At 36.4% G+C, this 24,020-nt stretch overlaps 1 protein-coding gene and 1 long non-coding RNA gene across 2 annotated transcripts; one reads left to right on the forward strand and one right to left on the reverse strand.

Moving 5' to 3' along the window:
* Positions 1-7,762: 7,762 nt before the first annotated feature.
* LOC140756835 (uncharacterized) lies at positions 7,763-23,330 on the forward strand. The gene is made up of 11 exons (XM_073092365.1): positions 7,763-7,830; positions 9,056-9,110; positions 9,685-9,808; positions 12,301-12,327; positions 12,770-12,796; positions 15,099-15,194; positions 16,836-16,880; positions 19,319-19,384; positions 20,217-20,324; positions 21,260-21,352; positions 23,124-23,330. Exons 1-11 carry the CDS (start codon positions 7,763-7,765, stop codon positions 23,159-23,161), a joined length of 747 nt encoding a protein of 248 aa, XP_072948466.1. The 3' UTR covers positions 23,162-23,330.
* LOC140757010 (uncharacterized) lies at positions 13,024-13,732 on the reverse strand. Its single transcript, XR_012103923.1, has 3 exons — positions 13,497-13,732; positions 13,269-13,401; positions 13,024-13,079 (listed from the first exon to the last, which is right to left on the reverse strand). It is a non-coding gene; the product is annotated as an uncharacterized LOC140757010 (long non-coding RNA).
* Positions 23,331-24,020: the final 690 nt, after the last annotated feature.

The raw sequence follows: 24,020 nt of genomic DNA on the forward strand, positions 1-24,020 counted from the left end.
AAATAAAGACTATATTAAAATGTATTGTATTGTTCTTATTTGTATTTATTATAATAACAGTTATAGTGGTAAACGGATTGTAAAAAAATTAACTGTCTTCCTAGTACGGTTTAACAGTTAGATCGATAAATGCCGATAAATACCGGTTTGTTGTATGGAGACCCCCATTAATATTTAACTTTATTTTACTTTTAGTATTTGTTGTTATAGCGGCCACCGTTATGCATCCTCTGTAAAAAATTCAAGTGTCTATCTATTACTGTTCAGAGATGGAGCTCTGTGACAAACGGACAAACGGACAGCGAAGTCTTAGTAATAGGGTTCCGTTTTTACCCTTTGGGTGCGGAACCCTAAAAAGTAAAAAACCAGGGAAGTAATAAGGAGTTCCACCCCATAACTCAAAGAGCTAATAATCAATCATTCATTGGTCTTGAAGCATTCGAGTTTTTAGGAGTACATGACGTCAGGATTTTCCGATGTTCCCAGAAAAGTGTCAATGTCAGTGAAAATGGATCAGTAGTTTTTGAGAAAATTGCGGACATACAAACATTCACACACACTTACATACCTACGTAGCGGTCGAGTACAGTATGTTTAGTATAATTTTTACATTTTACAAAAAATACCTTTTTTTGTAATTGTTTACGTATTTGCTCATACATTTTTAATCAACGCCCCTAGCGGACTGCATCAGAACTGATTGGAAATGTATGGGAAATACGTAAACAAACACAAATGCAGTCACTTTTGTAAAAACGTTAAAACTCATACTAAGGGCACAGAACATTTTTAACCTTTTCAAAAAAGGAGAAGGTTTATCAATTCGACCATATACATGGTGAATTTTTCAAATAGGCCTTCAGGGCCAAATCCGAAACTATAAGGATTAGCGAAAAATGCTGAAAGGAGTTACGAGGCTGATTTTGATAAAAACTAAAACTTAATATGATATTTTAAAAAACGAATGATGCATTTTTTAAAATATATTTTTCCTTAGCCGGGCATTGAACGAGTTCATTTTGAAAAAAAATACACCCTCTATTCCACTATCTGATATTGTCGCTTATAAGGATCAAATTCTGGGAAGTAATGATAAAAGACAAACTCAATGAAAAGCCTCAATTTTAAGAAAATACATATTTTTTCATATTAATTTGGTAGGTTAAAAATAAAACCCTAATATGAGTCTATTCGTGTAGAAAAGCTAAGTATTTATTCATACAAAAACAAAATGTTCAGTGCTCTATAGTAAATATTTTGACTATAAACATTATAATAAGTTTGCGAATGCCAAGTCATGATATCAATTTAATTAAAGTCTAATTTTAGCCACACTAACCAACGACGGCTGATTAACCCCATCATAATGATTCATATTTTACGTATTACAATGATTCGTCCAATATTTGAATATATTTATTATTAAATTTACCTTTAAAGTATATTTCGGGTATATACAGACAATTTTTATATTTACCAATAAATCATCTGACATCAACAAGTAGCCAGTGTAGCCATTTCTTTTCTTATAGGCAAACTGTCCCATTTTATACTCAAAACAAATCAAATCATTTTTTTAAATCCAAAATATGTTCTTTACAGAGCACTTTTTGAAATCAATACATTTACCACCACTTCACAGGTGTTTCGTTATAGAGAAGAAGCGAAAGAAACTACATAACACACATCTTTTAAATAAAAAATGTTTTATACAATGGCACTCATCCCTATGGTACATGTGGAGCTGGACCTACTTCAGACCACACCGTTTTATCAGTCAAATAATCACTCAGCCTATAGTACGCTTTTTACACAGCGTTTTTTTAACGACAAGTTTAAACTTTTTAATACGCTTTTATTAGCTTCAGACGTATGTATGTTGGTATGTTAGTATGTTAGTATGTAACGGAATCTTTGAACATGATTTTAACCCCCTTCAAAACGTCGGATTAACTCGAAATTTGGCATACTTATTAAGGACCGATGACAATTCAATATTTTAAACATTCTGACCCGTTATCCTTACTAGGATAATCAGGATCAGCGATTTTTGTTTTCCTGAGACCCGGAAGGTCTGCGTTAAGACCAATAAAGGAATCTACCAGGCGCGCCGATCACCTAACCTAACCTGACCTGACCTGACCTGACCTGACCTGACCTGACCTGACCTGACCTGACCTGACCTGACCTGACCTGACCTGACCTGACCTGACCTGACCTGACCTGACTTTAGACCACGCTTTTTAGACAATCAAAAATATTTTTATCTTATTTACACTATTCTTAATTCAAATTTAAAAAAAAATATTTTCTATTTTTTAGTTGGATTTTCTATAAAAAGTGTATTTTTTTAGTTTTTTTAAACTATTATTTTTCTATGAGAATCAAGATGTGGTCGAGTATTTTATTGTAGTAGCGAATACAGTTACGGATGAAAGATGTAGCCACCTTACATAATCTATATTTAGTTATTGATACTTTATTTCTATTTCTAGTATTAAAGTTATGGTGGTTACTATTTTTTTCAAACATATCAGTGTGTTTTCTTACATACATCATATTTTTCATAGATGTATTGATCTACTAATAAGTACATATTTCAAATATTTTAGGGACATTCTAGCACGGAGACGTAGTAAAACGTTTGTACGCAACTATTTCAATTCTCAAAACTGGTTACATTTTCTTGTTAGAAGTTAGTAATCTTTATTAACGTATGCCTTTCGCAGGGAAAACCCAAGTCCAATCGTAATATTGTCACCCTATTTAAATATTGCTCTAGGAAAATGAATATGGTAAAATATCCTATGTAAATTAGTGTGTTATATTGTATTGTGGTATAGTGTTGATATCATGTTAATTTTGTGTTTATTGTTCACGAGTTTATTTATGATGTGTGACAATCTAGATTTTATCATACCTGATGTTCACTATATGGGTATGTTACAGTTTATATGCTCTACCGGCTTAGGGCTCGTACACGAAACTGCGATGCGACGCGATGCGAATTCGCAGCGCAGAAAATTGCGACACGAACTGCTGCGATGCGATATCGTGCGGCATAGGGTCTTCCAGGGTGACCTACAACAACAACTGTGACGAAACATCGCAGGAATGCGCGATGCGAATCAATTCGCAAGTTCTTGCGATGCGTTGAGGGAGCTCGCAATTTTTTACGATGCGACGACGCTTCGCAGTTTTGTGTACAAGCTCTTAATTGGAGGCGGAAGGGGCGGTCCGCCCCGGGCATCCGATTCTGGGGGACCCTCAAACACAGTTGCTAAAAAAGATCGTCCCATCTGTACAATGAACTGTATGAATGACCAGAGAGCTGGCACATACCTCGGACAGCGAATTAGCCTCGCTATCCAACGAGGGAATGTTGCAGCATTCAGGGAACTCATCCCAGGGACAGCAATTTAGATGTAGCTTTTTATATTTAATTTAAAATATAGTTATAATATTTCATTATTTTTTTTATATTACTTTAATTATTATAATGTTTTTGTTGTATTTAATATTGTAAAAAATCTTGAAAATAAAGATTATTCTATGTATTATTGTTATTCTATGGTACTCATATACTTTTCCGTGACTCAAAGACAAAATAAAGTAAATAAACTATTTCCTTTACAGAAACCTATGAAGTATTCTTAACGGATACGTATTGCATTGTCACAACGAAGATTCGTCGTTTTAAAATTAGTAAATTTGTACCGGATGATGTAGTTAGTTTTCCACATATGTCAATTATGAAGTAAGTATAATTTTACAATCCTAATCCTCGAGTTTTGTTTCTGTATAAGTTTTATTTACATTTATATTCACTGAAATTAGACGAGCTGCACCCGCGATAATTCTTGTTGCAACCGCGATTGTTTTAAAAAAATATAATTAATTATTCACTTTAGTTTTTGACATATTTCTTTAATTTTTAATTAAATTGATTAATAGACTTACGAAATGTGGAGTCATATTATAATAAATATTTCAAAAATCACAGACTTTTGTGTTTTTGTACTAAAATCTGCAAAGGTGGGGCCAAATTTGTAGCACCCGCGATGACACTTTCATCCTCTCCCCTGACTTTTTAAACAATTGATTTAAATTCTTACAAGCAAATAAAACGTAAATAAGTTAAAATGTAGCCCTTCCAAGAATAATTTCTTTAAAAATGTTTTTTATTTAATAATTATGACACTTTAAGTGCGTCTAAATGTTACACCCGCGCTAATGGAATCGCCATCATCAAATCAAACTAAAATGTAATAGATAATTATTGCAATCAATTATTAATTAAAAAATAAAATTAATTATTTATTTACATTTATATTCACTGAAATTAGACGAGTTACACCCGCGATAATTTCTTGTTGCGCCCGCGATTGTTTTCAAAAAATATAATTCATATAAAATCAAACTAAAATTATTAATTAAAAAATAAAATTAAATATCCATCAATTTATTATTCAGAAATAGATGTCGCGGTAGTGCCGTCGGAGTCGAACTACAAAGGGTTCTACCACCTTCATAATTAATTACTTAACTTTGCCATGAACTTTATCCCGATAATTAACACCATCTAGCGATTCGTTGGTGGTTGTAGATCGACATAGCCGCGGCGCCACCTACCTCGAGCACCGACTTAAGTTAGACTTAATTCCAAATTTGTAACATTCGGCTTGAATTAAATACATACATATAAGTAATTTCGGTATTTTTGTATCCTGGCTGCTGCAACCCGACGCAAAACATAACTACCTTTATAACTTTTCTTAATCTTTACCTTAATTTAATCTTGTTGTTTACCCTTAACATTTTTTTATTTATACGGCAACACAACGTTTGCCCGGTCAGGTAGTTTTTCTATAAATATCATTGGATTTAATAAGTAATATTCAAGTTTATTTTTATTGTTATTTTTTAAGGTAATTTATTAATAACATTGGATTCTACAGCTGCTATGATAATACAAATACTAAAAATAAAAAATAACTGAAAATTTAGGGGTAGGTACGGAACCCACCATGTGCGAGTTTGACTCTCACTTGGCCAATTAGTCAATTTCCCCAAATAAACGACTTTAACTTTTTTTCTCTTTTTTTTTTTTTTTTATTACACTTTATTGACCAATAAAAACAAGTGGTACAATAGGCGGACTTAATGCTAAGTAGCATTTTCTACCAGTCAACCTTAAGGATGTGCAGAAAATATAAAGGCGGCGCACAATACATTTAATATTTAAGATAATTAAAAGAAGAAAAAAATATATGTAGAAAAAAGAAAACAAAAGAATAGAAGGATCGAAAAAGAAAGTCAAACATGAGAATATAAAGAAAAGAGAGTGAAAAAAAGACATATAAATAGATATATAGCAAATAAATAGATAACTAGGATAAGCAACGAACAAATATAAAATGCAATTACTTATTTAATATTAGATTTTTTAAAGAAATGAGCTATAGCTTTCTTTTTAAAAGTGTATTTGGACACACACTTTCTTACCTCCTCAGGAAGAGCGTTCCAAAGTCGTGTTGATTGAATCGTGAAAGAATTGGAGAGAAACCCAGAGCGGTGGGGTGGAAAAGACAAAGCAAGGGAGTCCGAGGAACGGAGCTCCCGATCATGGAAATCACGGAGATACTGAAATTTACATTTTAAGTACTCCGGTGCAACGGGATCAAAAAGTATTGTGAAAAGAGAATTAAGTAAGTGGAGTTGTCTACGTTCACGAATAGGAAGCCATTTAAGCTGGCGACGATACGAGGAAATGTGGTCGAACTTACGTAGACAGAATATGAAGCGTATGGAATAATTAACAAGACGTTCAAGTTTGTTAAGGAGATCTTCACTTATGTCAGAGTAACACACATCAGCATAGTCGATGATGGGGAGAACAAGTGTCTGCACAAGATACTTCTTTGTGGAAACAGGTAAAAAGTTCCTTAAACGGTTGAGTGAGCGTAATGTTGCAAAAACAGACCGACTCACTTCATTCACATTAGCGTTCCAATTTAATGTCGAGTCTATGTAAATACCTAAATTTTTAACCACAGGTGAAAATGGGATTACAATGTTATTTAAAAGAATCGGAGAGACAGTACTTAAATCTATCTTACATAACTGGCGTGATCCACCTATTATAATGGCCTGACATTTGGATGGATTCACGTTAAGACCATAATTTTGTGACCACGAATAAATATTATTTAAATTTAGATTAAGCTTGTTAATCCCAATTTCAATATCATTGGCATCAACCTGTGTATATATCTGAAGGTCGTCCGCATACAAATGGTAAGAGCAGTCAAGAGAAAAAGTTAAGAAATTGATAAATACGGCGAATAATATGGGAGAGAGAATTCCACCTTGTGGGACACCAGACATTAAGTCACACCAATCGGAAAACACTCGGTTAACTCTGACAGCTTGCTGGCGACCACGAAGGTAAGAGGAAAACCATTCCAGAACTGTGGATGAAAAGTTGAGATGTTGGAGAGCCGCGAGGAGAATATCATGATCTACCATATTAAATGCGTTTGAGAAATCTATGAGAATTAAAATGGTGACCAGTTTTTTCTCCATGCCCTCACGAATGTCATCAGTCACTTTGAGTAGGGCTGTCGTGGTACTGTGCCCCGGTCTAAAACCTGACTGGTATGGAGAAAGTAGATTATTCATAAACAGGAAAGAAGAAATTTGCCTATGAACTGTGGCTTCCAGAATTTTTGATAAAAATGGCAGAATAGAAATAGGTCTATAGTCGTTTAGTTGACAGGGATTAGATACTTTTGGAAGAGGAGAAATAAAAGCTTTACGCCAGACGGAAGGAAAGCACCCTGACAACAATGAAAAATTGATAATGTGGGCGAGTATAGGGGCAAAACACTCTAGCAGAGGAAACATCATTGCTCTGCCCACATTGTCATAGCCAACTGCTTTCGATTTGAGAGAAGAAATGGTCTTCATGATTTCATCCACAGATACCGGAGAAAAGGAGAAAACATTAATGGTGGGTTGACTCAAAGATTGTATTTCCGAAATAGTCTTAGATTTGATAGACGATTTGATGGATGAGCAAGCAGAAAAATGATTATTTAAATCATTAAGCGAAAAGGGAGGCATAGAAAGGTTAGATGACGATTTTCCTACGCCTATGGAGTTCAAAAATTTCCAAATGTCTGCCGAAGAGGAACAAGAAATATTGTCGTAAATATAACGACGCTTGGCTGCCCTCACCATTTGATTACATCTATTGCGAGCTACTTTGTACAAGTCCCAATTTTCAACACACCTGTCACGCTTGTATTTTCTAAAAAGTTTGTCACGTCGCGACATTGCCATTCTAACACCACGAGTGATCCACGGAGCAGGCGGTCGTTTCACTTTGATGGCCTTAAGTGGTGCGTGCAAGTCGTAGAGATTCAATACAGCTGTGTTGAAAACAGAAATTTTGTCATCAATAGATGATGCAGTAACTACAGAAGTAAAGTCGATGCGGTCAGCGTCACTCTTTAATTTAGGTATATCAATTTTAGCAAAATTACGCATCCAGACAACTTCAGGTTTATTTTTCGGAGGTTTAGCCTTATAAGAAAGATAAATAAGATCATGCCTGGAGAATCCAGGGGCCTGCAATTGTCCGTGCGCAATGACATGATTACAGGAAGACACAAATATTAAGTCGAGAGAAGTATCTTGAGAGATGAGATTATGGTGAGTAGGAGAGTAAGAAACAAGAGATAGATTAACAGATTTAAGGATGTCTAGAAGCTTCAAGGACCTAGAAGAATTGCATGAGACATCAGTATTAAAATCTCCCATGACGATGTGATGTGTATACTCTGAACAGACGGATTCTAACACATTCTCAAGACTGAAGAAGTAGTCTGTGTTAGGCGGACAGTAAACGACACCAAGCACGACTTTGGCACCACCGACTCTAACCTCAAGGAAGATATACTCACTTGAGGCGGAATAAGGGGAAGGAGATATGGCGAGGATTTTATAAGGAATATTGCTCCGTAGGTATATAGCAACACCCCCTCCACCTTTACCCGTGCGGTCATTTCTTATAAGGACATATCCAGGGAGACTATAAGAGACAGAGTTTAAAGAAGGTTTTAGCCAACTTTCAGAAATAAGTATAGCATGAATCGAGGTTGCAATAGAAAATGTGTCGAGAAGGTCTGTATAGTGAGAAGGAATGCTTTGTGCATTTAAGTGACAAACATTAAAGGAAAAATCTAGAAAACCTATAGCGTCTTGTAGTAAGTTCCCAAGAGTAAGTGGCTCACTATAGGAATCATTGCTCAAATTGGAATGAAGACTAATATCACAAGCAGAAAAAAATGAATTAGCATCAGAATCATCGGACATACCAAGCGCTAATGCTTAGTATTAAATATTTCCTATTAAATAAATAAAGTAAATAAATAATATAATCTAATTAAGTTACAATAAAACTTTATGTTAACTGCACGTCCTGCTGGTAAAAATGATAGAAAAAAAAAAAAACAATAAATAAAATATTTTTAAAACAAGGTAACAGTACTGTACAACCACACAATATATAGCACACTACTCAATAAACGTACAAAACGTTAAGAAAATAAATAGTATTGTTAAACAAAATTAAATGGTTGTAAGCGTACGTTAAAACTAAATAATACATGTAACATTTCAGATATAAAAAAAAAGAACATCATCAGTGAAAGATATTGATTTTAAACACAAAAAATATGTTTTTATAACAATCTTCGAAAACAGACCACTGATGATGTCGCCATGACAGATGTTATTATGAACTGACAGTTGACAAGTAAGAGGTTTAGTTTGTCATTGTCACATATTTTCATAAACATTATAATAAAAGGTGACAGTGTAAATAACTAGTGAAAGTTACCCTCTAATACAAAAATATTCACGAGAGGATTTCAGTAAGCATCTCTTCTCCCAAACACAAGTATAGCTCCAACTTATTATTTTCGAAATAGCAAGTTTTTACAACTTTTACAAAGATTTATGTTTTTACAATCTGTTAATATCATTGCAGATGGTCTGAAAAGAAAATATCACGAAATTTTGGAATAATTCGCGTACCTGACTGTGTAAGTACTAAAGTTTTTATTGAGACCACTTTTATTTTCCATTGCTAGTCCCGCGGTATAGACACAAATTTTGTGTTTTGTTTGTTGTGTAAACTATGTTTATTGCTTTGTAGTTTTTGAGTATGGCTTAAGCTAAAGTTCACAACCGTATAGCGTACGCACGCCGCCGAGCGTATAGTAAGAAATAAAGTATTGTCCGCGCCAAACTTCTAGTTCGCTCTGAAGTTGTTGCGCGCAGGTGTAATCAGAGAGTGATTGCGGTCGAACACAACTACAAGTATATACTCCGTAGCAACAGTAAGAGCACGCTACTATGTATTTTGTTAATTTTTTTGGTAACATGTCTTTTTTTTCGGTAGCATGTTAATTTTTTTTGGTGACATGTAATTTTTTTGGTAACTTGTCTGATATTTTTTCGGTAACATATTAATTTATGGTAACATGTCTTTTTTTTTTTTCGGTAACATGTTTAATATATTTTCGCTGGCATATCTTATTTTTTTTCGGTAGCATATTAATTTTTTTTTGGTAACATGTCATATATTTTTTTGGTAACATGTGTTATATTTTTCAGGTTAGAGCCAACTTTAAAGGAACTATTGAAGAACGACAAACTAGACTTTGTACTACAATTTTCGAGCCACTTAATTGTAAAAGCGAAGAATCATATTTTTCCAATTTTGTATTTCAGTTTAACGGTAATTAATTTATTAATTTGTTTTATTTTTTATGATTTAAATATACGTAATAAGATTCCTTTGGCAATCCCTAGTAACAGCTCGCATTTTGAGTTATTTTTACATTTTTGGAGTTTACTCCTTAAGAAACGATTTGAGTTATAAGGCCCGGTACGGAAATTTTATGAGGAGTAAAATCAAGTGTAACACGAAAAGTTGAGGCGTAACGTAGAAAGAGACAAACGAAAAGAAGAAGAAAAGAATATACATCTGTAGGATTGAACGTGTAAAAGAATGAGATGGAATACATTACACAGCGTATCTCATTCTCGGGGTCTCCTCTTTGCGCGATACTTCGTAGTCTCACTGTATAGTTCACTACCTCCAGTCTGAGAGTTGAATGTGTGCGTATGTTTGTACGTGTGTGTTGCGCGCCTGCGTATTACGAAGTTCTGCCACAACTTGTATACTGCTGCCGAGTACAGGGTATGCATGCTGTATAATAAATGCATATAGTAGCATCTATTGTATACATCTATATACAACGTACATAAACAGCAACCTAACCATCAAGTTTTAATGTTTTTATTATTATTATTATTTATATTATTTTGTAACATACTTTATGTAATACGCATTATTGAAGTAATATAAATAATCCGAATAATTACAGATATATGTTTGTTTCTCTTATCATTTTAGCAGATGCGTTCATTTACCCTTTTTTTCTATTCGATATATATCATAATTATCGTTCGTAAGGAGTAAACTCCAATCGTGCGTCGTAGCTGACACACACACACTTTTTTTTTGTGTAAAATCAGAAAAATTCAGTGCGGGCAATCATTTATAGCTATAGAAATATAGAGGGTTGTTTTTTCGTGCATTACTGAGAAACTACTTGATAGATTTCAATATATTAGTGTCTAAGTAGATTTTAATGGGTTTCCTAAATAAGTAAGTAGGATTTAGAAGGAACCCTGCCACACCTATTTCTGTCTCATTACAGCATTGCTAAAAAGCTGTGTTCTGATTTGATGGGTGTGGTAAGGTATACTTTTCCAAAGCGTTCCAGCTTAGTCCTCAGAGGTAGCGGCACATCTGTGGCCGTCCTCAGGTAAGAATATTTAATCCTATCTGGATTTGATTACATATGTCCATGGGCGGCAGCCAGGTTTACTGCTAGTGGATTGTATGCTCGTCTGCTACTCCTATATTATAAAAAATAATAAGTTTAATACATTTTTAATATAATAACATTAGAAGCTGCCTTACAGAGTCCTAATCTGAAACCCAATTAGTGGGATCATCTAGATGAAATTTCGATCGCACACAACCATCGTTGACTTGCTCTAAATCTTAATTGTTTTTTTTGGCTCAATGTTTCTAATCATTCGAAATGGACGTTTTGTTTCCCACTAATTTATTTTTTTATGTCCGACTTAGCTAAGGTTATTTTAGGATCATTAAAATAGATTTACTTGCTATGGGCGGAGTTTCGTTTATTACAGATGTAAAGTAGACAATTTGCGAGAATTACTTTTTAGAGTCAAATCCGAGTGATTACTAAAAAAAGAGATATGGAAAATCATATTTAACGTTGAAACGAAGTTGTAAACAACAAACAATAAGAATTTACTATTTAGTCAGTTATTAAAAAATAAATCCTAAAAACGGCGGTAACTTATTTGCCAAACTATTACTCTCTCATACTAAGCCGTATGTCATAGTCATAACATCGAATAATTAGTTGATTAACCAACAAATTCTTGAATGGTATGACTTATGTCTGTTTCTAAAGAACTATACATAAATCATTTGTTATGTATATCATCCATACATTGACATACTAATCCTTAAGGATTAGTATGTCAATGTATGGATATCCTTAAGGATTAGTATGCCAATGTATGGAAAAATACGTATTTTCTACAAAATTTTCCTTTTCCTTTAATTTGTCACATAACATTACTTCCCAGAATTTGATCCTTATAAGCGACACTATCAGATAGTGGAATAATATAGAGGTGTCATTTTTTTCAAAATTAACTCGTTCGATTCCCGGCTAAGGAAAAAAATATTTTAAAAAACTAATGACGCAGTTTTAGTTTTTATCAAAATCGGCCTCGTAACTCCTTTCAGCATTTTTCGCTAATCCTTATAGTTTCGGATTTGGCCCTGAAGGCCCGTTTTAAAAATTCACCCTGTATATACACTAAATTCTATTATATTAATTTTATATACATATAATCTTAATTATAAAATAAAATTAATTCTACATTGTTAAAATAATTATATTCAAGTATTATATATTTGTAAATTTATATTTTGTAGTACTTAGTATTTTATACGGGCAGAGCAGGACCCTCTACTACCGGCACTAACGTACTCAAAAGAGGGTACCCAACAATATTGTAAAACAATGTACTACTTTTGATGCAATAAATCATTTTCATTTATTTTATAATTAATTTTCATTGGATGTTAATTAATATTTATTTATTTATTTCCAGAGAAACCTGTGCCTTCAACGCCAATACGTAAGTAGATTTCTAAACTTATAAATCTGTACATTTTTTTTTTAATTTATAATATAGGTGTAGCAGAGCGTACGAGCATGCAGTCCACCTGATGGTAAGTGGCTACTGCCGCCCATGGACAGCTGTAATCAACCCCGGATGGGATGAGATATTCGTACCAGTGGTCAGCCACAGATGCGCCGCTACCCCTGTGTGACTTACCTCACCCTACACAAAACACAACAGCCCTTACCACTGCTATTATGAGGCAGAAATAGGAAATAAGTAAAAAAAAATGAAATATTCATAATTCGACGCTTGAAAGGCAATTTTACCAAGCGACAGTGTAACCAGCACGGTGGACTATGGCCTAATCCTTCTCATTCTGAGAGGAGGCCCGTGCTCAGCAGTGGGACAGTAATGCTATGATGATGATAATGATTTTATTTTTTTTATTTTGCAGCCGCAAAAGAACCACCTAAAAATAAAGGTAAGTTAATCCATACATAATTATTCGTTATAATTAATTAGGAATTATTAAGAAAACTAAACCCAGACTGTTAAAAAATATAGCCTATGTCACTCCCACAATTTAGACGAATCCGACGACACGTCATATGTTAAAATCCGTCAAGCCGTTTGGACTGTAGTGCGTGCTAAAGAATCAAACACACATACATACACACATACATACATACATGCATAATGCATGCATATGCTTCCGGTACAGCGCCACGAAATGTTGGAACAACCTGCCTCCTCCTCTTCGCAGCCTAAAAACAGTACAAAGATTTAAGTATACATATAAAGCTATATTACTTGAAAGTCAAAAACAAAATCTTAACTAAACTAACTTTTAATTTTAATTTAATTCCAAATTGGGTAATTATATTAAGTATAATACAATACATTATATGACTTTTAAATAGTTGAGATATTTACATAACGTTTTCCTTACTTACCCAAAATTTATAGCTCTTAGGCATCATAGCAGGTTGTCATATTTCGGGCGCGGTACTAGCGATAGTAGTGGTCCACTGGGTTATCGTAACATGGGGGTACATGGTTGGTTCCCATCTGGCTTGCTGTACTTTTCTAGAAATAAAAAGTGGTATTTGGGATGATTCACTCAAATATTATTATATATTCTTATACACTAAAAGATACAACAATCTGAAATAGGTACTCACCATATTGCTTTCATTAAAAACTTGATTATAATTGTTAACATTTTACGCAGTATTCGTCAATTCACATAAACACAAATTCTATGAATCACAACGATAATAAAGACTAGCAAATAAAAAGGCACAGACGGCATGTGTGAATCAGCCGTCCGAGCAGCCCAGACGCAGGGGGCAAACTGAAAATCAGAGCCACGACGCAGTTTACCTGCACGTGGCACATGCTGAGTTTGTCCCTTTTCGTGGTCATTGCAACATATATTATTGTAATAATTGATTGTACGTTTTTATTGTCCTTTTGTTGTTTTATTGTATTTTTTATTTATTTTTTTCTTTTGTTTTGTTATTTTTTTTTGTCTCTCTACATTATAGTATTTCATTTGTGTTGCAATTATCCGAATAAATGTTTCTTTCTTTCTTCTTTCTTTCATAAATACATACATAAATACATACATACATGCATAAATACATACATACATACATACACGCATACATACATACATACATACATACATATATACACACATACATACACTTGAAAGCCACCCTTCGCAGTCTGTTGGGTAAAAAAATTGTACGTATATCTATTTGTGTCATCTGAAAAATTACCTCTCTCTTGAAAACACGAGAGAACTTCTATGGTTCCACCAGGGAGATATAGTCCGCGCCAAATTTGTAGTCCGCTCTGAAGTTGTTGTGCAGGTGTAGTCAGAGAGCCAATACGGTTGAACACAACTACAAGCATATACTCCGTAGCAACAGTAAGAGCACACTAACGCAGCTATGTACATACCGGTGGGTGAGAGCGGGCAGCGGGGGTGCCGGGGAAATGTGTTCTAGTTTGAAGGGAGACATACTTTTCTGAGGGGTTCCAGCTTAGGCCTCAGGGGTAGCGGCGCATCTGTTGTCGACCTCAGGTAGGAATATCTAATCCTATCTCGGGTTAATTACATACGTCCACGGGCGGGAGTCACTTACCATCAGGTCAAGTGGATGCACGTCTGCTACTCCTATATTATAAAAACTTCTCAATTACATGTTTGGGCTTCTCATATGAAATCATACCACATGATGATATTTAGCGAAATCAAGCCCCAATTTACGCAAATTCGACTTTCGCGGTTATCGTTTATTTGCCGCGTTCCTGTACCCTTACCATGAGTTTTCAAAACATCCCACAATTTTACGTTACGTTTATTCAATCCATTATTCTGTTCCGTTTGCTTCAGTAGACTGAGTAAACGTAACAATAAGTAAGTGCTCAAGTCTTTTTGTCTTCCTCACATGTTCGCAAAAAACGAAAACAAAAAATAAAGCGCCATTTTGTCAATTTAGACATTTAATGTTACGTTACTGACACTATAGTTCTGATACAATCCGCTAGGGGCGCTGATTGGAAATTGTATGGGCCAATACGTAAACAAATACCAAAACAGTCATATTTGTCAAAACGTAAAAACTCATGGTAAGGGTACAGAACTGATTGGAAATGTATGGAAAATACGTAAACAAATAGAAAAATAGTCATTTTTGTAAAAACGTAACAACTGGGTACAGATTCTGTATATTTTATTTACAATTTACCTACTTAGTAAACATTTTTTACAGATACGAGTATATACACCTACATTGGCGTTGGAATATCGTTGTTTGTGCTCGTTGTGATAGTACAAGGAGTTCTTATCTTCACTTACAAACGGAGAGGTAAGAGACATGAAGTAATCCTCCTTTTTAGGGTTCCGTACCCATAGGGTAAAAACGGAACCCTATGGGTCCGTTCACACAGACCGGCTCGGAGAGGAGAGCAGATTTTTATCACGTTGGAAACAGAGTTTTGAGTACCTAATTGTATTAAAGTTTATTTTTGCATGTGCACTTCTTTTGTCATTAAGAATGCTTGAACGCGCTTCGTGTAAAATAATAAGAGGAGCCAACCGGCTCTGACTGCGTGCTCATTCTTCCTCGCGCAGCCAATCGGCTCCGATTGCGAGTGCATCCGCTTTCAGATCTTTACCAGCCGGTCTATGTAAAATATTTGGCGGCTCCGCTCCGGTCAATTCCAAGCGTATACCATCCGGTATGTGTGAAAAGAAAAATGCGGACCGATGCTCTCCGTACCGGTCTTTGTGAACGGACCCTAATACTAAGACTCCGCTCTCTGTCTGTCACAGGGCTCTACCTCTTAAACCGTAATAGATACACACTTGAATTTTTTTTTGGTTCAAGAGGAGGAAACCTTCAATAGGTACCAAATGCCGTAAGTAGCGACGCAGGGTTATGTGGGTTTTTTTTCCTAAAACTCCCCGTGGCCGTCCTCAGCGCTTGGTGGAGAACTCTAGGGTCTCCGACAGAACACAAAAGTCTTCCAATCATGCCCCTGTTGGGCTATGCCCTGGGGGAGCAATTTACGCTCTCGCACAACTGGTGTTTACGACGGTATGCGACCACACATACGGTCGAACTACCCGGGGATGCCTGCTGGACGATTCGAGCACCCACTCTTGCCGCAACCCCGCAACCATTTAGCCGCCTCTTACGACAAGAGATACCGTAGCCCTATTCTTAATCCAGGACTACAGGGATTTACATAGAAGGTTACAGAAAAAAAAAAACGCTTTCTACACTCACAGCCCCACACTAGGATTTCCTGTATCGCGGGTGCTATGGACACACACAGAGACAAATACACAAACACCCAGACCCAGAAACAGAAATCTAAATTCATCATTTAGAAATCTGACTGGCCGGGGATCGAACCCGGGACCCTCTGCGCGTCAGACTGGCATGGTGACCGCTCCGCCACGCGGGTCGTCAAAGGTGATAGAACGCTCTGTGGTTCTACTCCGGCGGCACTACCGCCTATTTCTGCTTAATAACAGCAGTGTAGCGCTGCTGTGTTCTGGTTTGAAGGGTGTGGTAAGAGAGACATAATTTTCCGAGGCAAACCAGCTTAGACCTCAGGGGTAGCGGTGCATCTATGACCGAACTTAGGAAATCTGGTCTTATCTAGGGTTAATGTTCATGGGCGGCAGTAGCTACTTACCATCAGGTGGACTGCATACTCGTTTACTACTTTTATCTTTTACTTCTTTATATTTCTACCTAATAACAGCAGCGTTAGGCGCTGCTGTGTTCCGTTTTGAAGGGTGTGGTAAGGGAGACATATTTTTCCGAGGCGTTCCAGCTTAGTCCTCAAGGGTGGCGGCGCATCTGTGGCCGACCTCAGGTAGGAATATCTAATCCTATCTGGGGTTGTACAGATGTTCATGGGCGGCAGTAGCCTTACCATCAGGTGGACTGTATGCTCGTCTGCTACTCCTGTATTATTTTTTTTTTTGTTTTCAGCTTCCGCCACAGTACAAAAACTGCTTGGAGTAATTAACAACGAAGGTATCCAGTTTTTAATTATTAGTCTACTTCAGTTACTTACCTTTGAAGGTACTTTGGTACTTTGGTAATAAAAGCATGAGTAAGGTACTCATGCTTTGATTCTGGGGGCACCACTGTCACACTTTTTACTATCTTATAACTCCAGTGTAGCGCGAAGTTATTTAAAATATAAACGAGAGACACGTTTTAGGATTCCGTTACAAAAATAAAAACGGAACCCTATTTCTAAGTCTCCGCTGTCTGTCAGTCTGTCAAAGGGCTCCCTTGAACCGTTATAGATAGACACTTGAAATTTTTACAGAGTATGTATAACGATTGCCTCTATGATAGCAAATAATAGAAATAAAAAAGCTCGAAAATAAATGGGGGTCGCCATACATAGATAATATATATATATATATAGATAAGTATAGTCATCGCCTTGTAATTGAAGGAAGCCATTAAATGACTGTCATGGTGTAATTTACGCGGAATAATGCCGATATGCGCAGTTAAGACACGAAATCGAAGAAAAAGTGCGAAGAAATATCGTTTCGTTCATAAATGATCTAAAAACTACATTTTTAAATATTTTTCAAACACGAAAATAATTGACAGTGATAATTGTCAAAAGGTTACATTATCTTGTTGGGAGCGAGTAATCTTTACTAATCCATGTCACCATATAAGAAACCGTATTTTTTTGTGTTTTTCGCTTTAACTATTAAACCATAATCTAATTATATAGTTTACATTTTCACAATGCACTTTTATGGATACTATTATAAAAATATTCAATATAAAAGATAAATTAAAATTTGGTAGTACGGAATCCTTCTTGTGAGAGTTTCGCTCGCCCTTGAATATTTATTTGTAAGTCATTGTCATCCAAGGACACTTTTTTTCTTACGGTAGGTACGTTAAAGGTGGTAGAACCCTTTGTGGTTCGACTCCGGCAGCAGCACCGCCACACCTATTTCTACCTCATAACATTACTGTTAAGCGCTGCTGTGTTCTGTACCCTTACCATGAGTTTTCAAAACATCCCACAATTGTACGTTACGTTTAGTCAATCCATTATTCTGTTCCGTTTGCTTAATAGACTGAGTAAACGTAACAATAAGTAAGTGCTCAGGTCTTTTTGACTGCCTCACATGTTTTCAAAAAGGGAGACAAAACAAAAAGCGCTATTTTGTCAATTTAGACATTTAATGTTACGTTACTGACACTATAGTTCTGATACAATCCACTAGGGGCGCTGATTGGAATTTTTATGGGCAAATACGTAAACAAACCAAAACAGTCATATTTGTGAAAATGAAAAACTCATGGTAAGGGTACTGGTCGGAAGGGTGTGGTATGGTATTTTAAAAAACCTATGTGTTTGTGACTATGTGTTTTAGTAACCCAAAATATGGGAAATCCAAGGGTTTTGAAAGCAAAACATATTACATCAGACATATTTATGCAATAATTTTCCTCGTGCATTTAAATTTACATTTTCCTTCCGTCCTGTTTTAACAATGGGAATATTTCTTGGTCATTGTATATGGCTAAATTTGGTAAAACAGTTATATGACGTGTCGTCAACACATTACTCTCCCACTGCCCAGCACGGGTCTTGCGCTTCCCGCTGCAGTGCGTTACTTTAACTTTATATTCGTCGTCGATTATTATTCGAAGGTCGATTGTTATTCGAACGTCGATTGTTATTCGTCGTCGATTATTATTCGAAGGTAGATTGTTATACGAACGTCGATTGTTATTCGTACGTCGATTGTTATTCGAACGTCGATTGTTATTCGATTGTTTTTTTTTAACTAAGAATAAATCGACAATCAATTGTAGATTCCGTCGATTATCGACTTATTCGATTGTTTTTTTACAACAATCGCCCATATTGCTCGGGTCTGCTCTCAGAATGAGAAGGATTAGGCCATAGTCCACCGCGCTAGCCATGTGCGTATTGGTAGACTTCACAAACCTTTGAGAACTTTTTTAAGATCTCAAGAATGTTCAGGTTTTTCTCGCGATCTTTTCCTTCACCATTAAAGCAGTAATCATAGATGAGTAAAATAGATAGATCACTCCTAACAAGAAAATGTAACTAGTTTTGAGAAATGAAATTGTTGCGTAAATAAAGTGGTGCCACGTCTCCTTTGTAAATTGTCCTTAAAATGTTTTAAATACTTATTTATTTATTACGTAAATTACGTAGTGTTAGTTCTTTATACGTTAATTTTCTCTAAAAATGTTTTTTTTTTATTTGTCAAGAATTCAAAAAATAAATGATAAAATCATCCTTTTGTGGCTTCATTCAATTTCAAGACGTGAAATATCTTTCACGATAAGTAATCACATAACTGAAAAATCAGATCTGCCTGGGATTTGAACCTAGGCGCCCTCGATCGATATCACTGCTTTATGTATGTTATAATAAACATTGTATTTTTTTCTAGTTGAAAGTTCAATAGCTATGAGGCCTAAAATGCTTCTACCTCATGAATTGGAACCAATACAGGAAGGTAAGTAATTATAGTTTAAAAACTAAAAACCATACTAAATTCGCACAAGGAAAATCGTTAATCCTGATTCCTGTCGATTCTCATAAGGAGAATTGGATAAAATTATTAAAATAGTATAATGTCATCGGTTTTTGATAATTGTTCAATATTTTAAATTAATCGGACCGTTCAAAGTGGGTAAAAATCGAGTTCAAAGATTCCGTTACATACATATATACGTACATACATAGATACAACCCAAGCTAATAAAAGCGTGGTAACCCAAGCTAAAAAAATACTCAACATAACATAAACAGTAGGTTTTTCAACTATTTCTACCTAATAACTGCAGTGTAAAGCGCTGCTGCGTTCTGGTTTAAAGGGTGTGGTAAGGAAGACATAGTTCTCCTAGGCGTTCTACATTAATCCTCAATGGTAACGGCACATCTATGATCGAGCTCAAGTAGGCATGTAATCCTATCTGAGGTTGATTAAGTCCATGGGCGGCAGTAGCCACATACCATCAGGTGGACTACATGCTCATGTGCTACCATTATTATAACAAATTAATGTTTATACGAATAATCCCTTATTTAGCCCATAGTTCAGCGTGCTGGCCAATTGAAAATTTGTAAGCATACTTCACATATCTATAGATTCCCTCGCTATGCTTTTCTTCACCGTTTTCTCCAAGAATCTAGAAATCTCCAAGGTACGTGACGTCTACCAATACGCACTTGTCCAGCGCGGTGGACTATGGTCTAATCCTTCTCATTCTGAGAGGAGACCCGTGCCCAGCAGTGGGACAGTGGGTTGACGATGACTTTCATCAATCTATATTATTTTATTCCAGTCAGAAGAGTTAAAGTGACAAAAATCACTTCGACAACAAGCCGGCAATTTGCCAAATCCCATAACGATGTGCAGCATCCCTCAAAGCCATATAACAGTAGAATCCCAGGTAAGAAAAGAAAAAATACCCAAATATAACAGAAGAAGGGTTACGGTAGAGGAGATTAGGTGCTGCCATAGATAAGTATAGATCTCACCGCTTTGTAATTAAAGGAAGCCATAAATGGGGTAAACGGCTGAAAATTCTGTCAGACATTTAATGGCCTGCCATGGTGTCATTTACGCACAACCGACAAAACCGACATGTGCAGGTGAGTGGGGCAAAAACACGAAATTGAAGAGAAAGTGCGGAGAAATATCGTTTCATTTGTAAATGATCTAAAAACTTCATTTTCTTAATTTTTTTCAAACACGACAGTGATAACTTTAATTTATTAACAAAACTGGTTACATTTTCTTGTTAGGAGTGAGTAATCTTTACTAATCTATGGGTATAGTAGGCACCTATTCTGCCTTTGTGAAGATGGTAGAACCTTTGTTGGTTCGACTCCGGCGGCACCATCGCCACACTTATTTTATCTAATAACAGCAGTGTTAAGCGCTGCTGTGTTCTAGTTCGAAGGGTGTGGTAAGGGAGGCATATTTTAACAAGGCGTTCCAGCTTAGTCCTAGGTAGCGGTGCATCTTTGGCCGACAAGGTAGGAATCTAATCTTATCTGGGGTTGATTACAGATGTCCATAAGCCGTAACATACGATCTGATGGATTGATTGCTTGTTTACTTCTATATTACTAGCTGACCCGGCAAACGTTGTGTTGCCACATAAATAAAAAAATGTAAAGGGTGAACAACCCTTATCACTTAGGGGTATGAAAAATAGATAGTAGCCGATTCTCAGACCTACTGAATATGCATATAAAATTTGGTGAAAATCGGTAAAGCCCTTTCGGATGAGTACGGTAACTAACACTGTGACACGAGAATTCATATATAAGATAAATAATATATATATACGAGTATGTATATTTTCTTTTTGAATTTCAGTTCACTCGTTGCCTACTACTGGACGTCTGCTGCCGCAAACACCTGAAGCCCATAACTTCAGAGGAAATGTACCGACTAAACCATATCAATCAGGTTGGTATGATCCGCGTCTGGCCCTGTAGTTCCGGGACTAGAATAGGGCTACGGGAACTCCTGCCTGTCGTAAAAGGCGACTAAAAGGGGGCTTCCGGGGTTGCGGGCGGCAAGAGTGGGAGCTCGAGCCGTCCAGTAAGCGATCCCGGGAAGGACGGCGGTATGTGTAGTCGCATAGCATCGTGTACACCAAATGGTGCGGGAGGAACGAAAACTGCTGCCCCCAGGGCAGAGCCCGATCGGGGCATCGCGCTTGGAGGACTCCGGTTGCGTTCCGTCGGAGATCCCGGAGTTCTCCAACAAGCGTTGAGGACGGCCACCGGGGGGGTTTTAGTGCGGTAAGAATCTCACATAACCCGGCGTCGCTCCCACATCGTCGGGTACCTTTTGAAGGTTTCCCCCTCGTTAAGAATAACACAGGTATGGTCCGCGCCAAACTTCTAGTCCGCTCTGAAGTTGTTGCGCGCAGGTGTAGTCAGAGAGCCAATGCGATCGAATACAACTGCAAGCATATAATCTTAGCGTAGCAACAGTAAGGGCAAACTAACGTAGCTATGTACCGGCGGGCGAGAGCGTGCAGTGGAGAGTGCCGGGGGTCTCGCAATGTCTTCGTTCCGCTAATATCTGCAATTTGTTATTGCGACGCCACTCGTTTCTATATTTAGAGCAGACTAGAAGCTTGGCGCGGACTCTACAATCAACAGCTTTGATACGTGGTAGAGCCCTCTGTGGTTCAACTGCGGCACCACCGCCACACCTGTTTCTGCTTAATAACAGCAGTGTTAAGCGCTGCTGTATTCTGGTTTGAAGGAGATGTACTCGAGGTATTCCAGCTCGGTCCTCAGGGGTAGCGGCGCATCTATGGTTGGCCTCAGTACCCTTACCATGAGTTTTTACGTTTTGACAAATATGACTGTTTTGATATTTGTTTACGTATTGGCCCATACAATTTCCAACCAGCGCCCCTAGCGGATTGTATCAGAACTATAGTGTCAGTAACGTAACATTAAATGTCTAAATTGACAAAATGGCGCTTTATGTTATATCTCTCTTTTTTGCGAACATGTGAGGTAGGGGCTTACTTATTGTTACGTTTACTCAGTCTACTAAGCAAACGGAACAGAATAATGGATTGAGTAAACCTTACGTAAAATTGTGGGATGTTTTGAAAACTCATGGTAAAGGGTACAGATAGGAATCCAATCTTACCTGGGGTTGATTGCAGATGTCCATCGGCGGCAGAAGCCACTTACCATTAGATGGACCGCATTCTTTCTTGCATGGATGTCATTCTAAATTCAATGTGGACGTCCTAAGATGATGGACCATTAATTTTTTATGCACCTCCATTAATTTTTTATGGTGTTCAAACTAAAGGGTTTTGTGAGAAAAATAAGAAAAACAAAAAAGCTTAATACCTGACTGCGGAGTGTAATGTTTTATAGTGTATGTATGTATGTATGTACGTATGGATGGGTGGTGTGTATGTATGAATGTATGTGTGTGTACGTATGTATGGATGGATGGATGTGTGTATGTATGTAGGTCTCATTCTTTGTCACGCCCTACAGCCCAAACGACTTGACGGATTTTAACATATGAGTTGTCGAGATACCCCTAAGTGATAGGGGTTGATCACCCTTAACATTTTTTATTTATATGGCAATACAACGTTTGCCGGGTCAGCTAGTATTTTAATAATGTGTATAATAATTAGTGATTTAAACTTTTGTATTTTTATAGAAACTTATTACAGCTTATATAATTTCAGGTATCAATAACGGGTACTTAGATGAAGAAAGTTTATAAAAAATGTCTTCTAATTATTCCGTATCACCTATAAGAGTTGTGGGCATTCAAGTTCCAATTGATCTCAAAACATTAAAGCGAAAACACAAACCCACGTGTAACACCGTAAAACTCTCCGTCACTGCGTCGTAAAAGTCCACGTCGTCATTTCTTCGGCCGGAGAAACTAGCGACGCCGGAAAAAAATACAGCACAGTGCCGCATGTGGCTTTAAACTTTTACACAATTATATCTATACTAACATTATAAAGAGTAAAACTTTGTTTGTTTGATTGTAATGAATAGGCTCATAAACTACTGAACCGATTTTAAAAATTCTTTCACCATTCGAAAGCTACATTATCTACGAGTAACATAGGCTATATTTTATATGAAATATATATGATAAATAGATTTTGAGGCGGTACAAAGATTGCCGGGTCAGTATATTATATTTACGGGCTAGTATATTATATAATATATAGATATAAAATTTGTTCTAAATATTGTGTTCATAATGGTTTATAATTAATTTATTGATTTATTTAATTTTATGTCATTATAATATATGTGTGTTTAAGTAAAATAAATTTATGTTGATAAGACTAATACACGTACTATTAAATGGCTTTAGAATAAATATTTTTTTATTTGCCTTGTCAGATAACCAGTTACTTTCGTCGTCAGCCCATTATTGTCCCACTGCGGGGCACGGGGCTCCTCTCAGAGTGCCATTTAGGCCGTAGTCCACCACGCTGGCCAAGTGCGGATTGGTAGACTTTACATACCCTTGAGAACTTTTTTTCACAGAACTCTCAGGCTACCCACCTGAGTTTCTTACGATATTTGCCTTCAAAAGCAAGTGATAATTAACTTCTAAT

Source organism: Epargyreus clarus, unplaced genomic scaffold, assembly GCF_041222505.1.
Source record: "Epargyreus clarus isolate Ecla_fem2 unplaced genomic scaffold, WU_Ecla_fem_2.2 ptg000036l, whole genome shotgun sequence".
NCBI lineage: Eukaryota > Metazoa > Arthropoda > Insecta > Lepidoptera > Hesperiidae > Epargyreus > Epargyreus clarus.

Coding starts and splice junctions, on each gene's coding strand:
- LOC140756835 (XM_073092365.1), top strand. CDS start 7,763: ATGTCTAGAAGCTTCAAGGACCTAGAAGAATTGCATGAGACATCAGTA. Junction 9,111..9,684: donor TAATTCGCGTACCTGACTGT/GTAAGTACTAAA, acceptor TATATTTTTCAG/GTTAGAGCCAACTTTAAAGG. Junction 9,809..12,300: donor TTTTGTATTTCAGTTTAACG/GTAATTAATTTA, acceptor ATTTATTTCCAG/AGAAACCTGTGCCTTCAACG.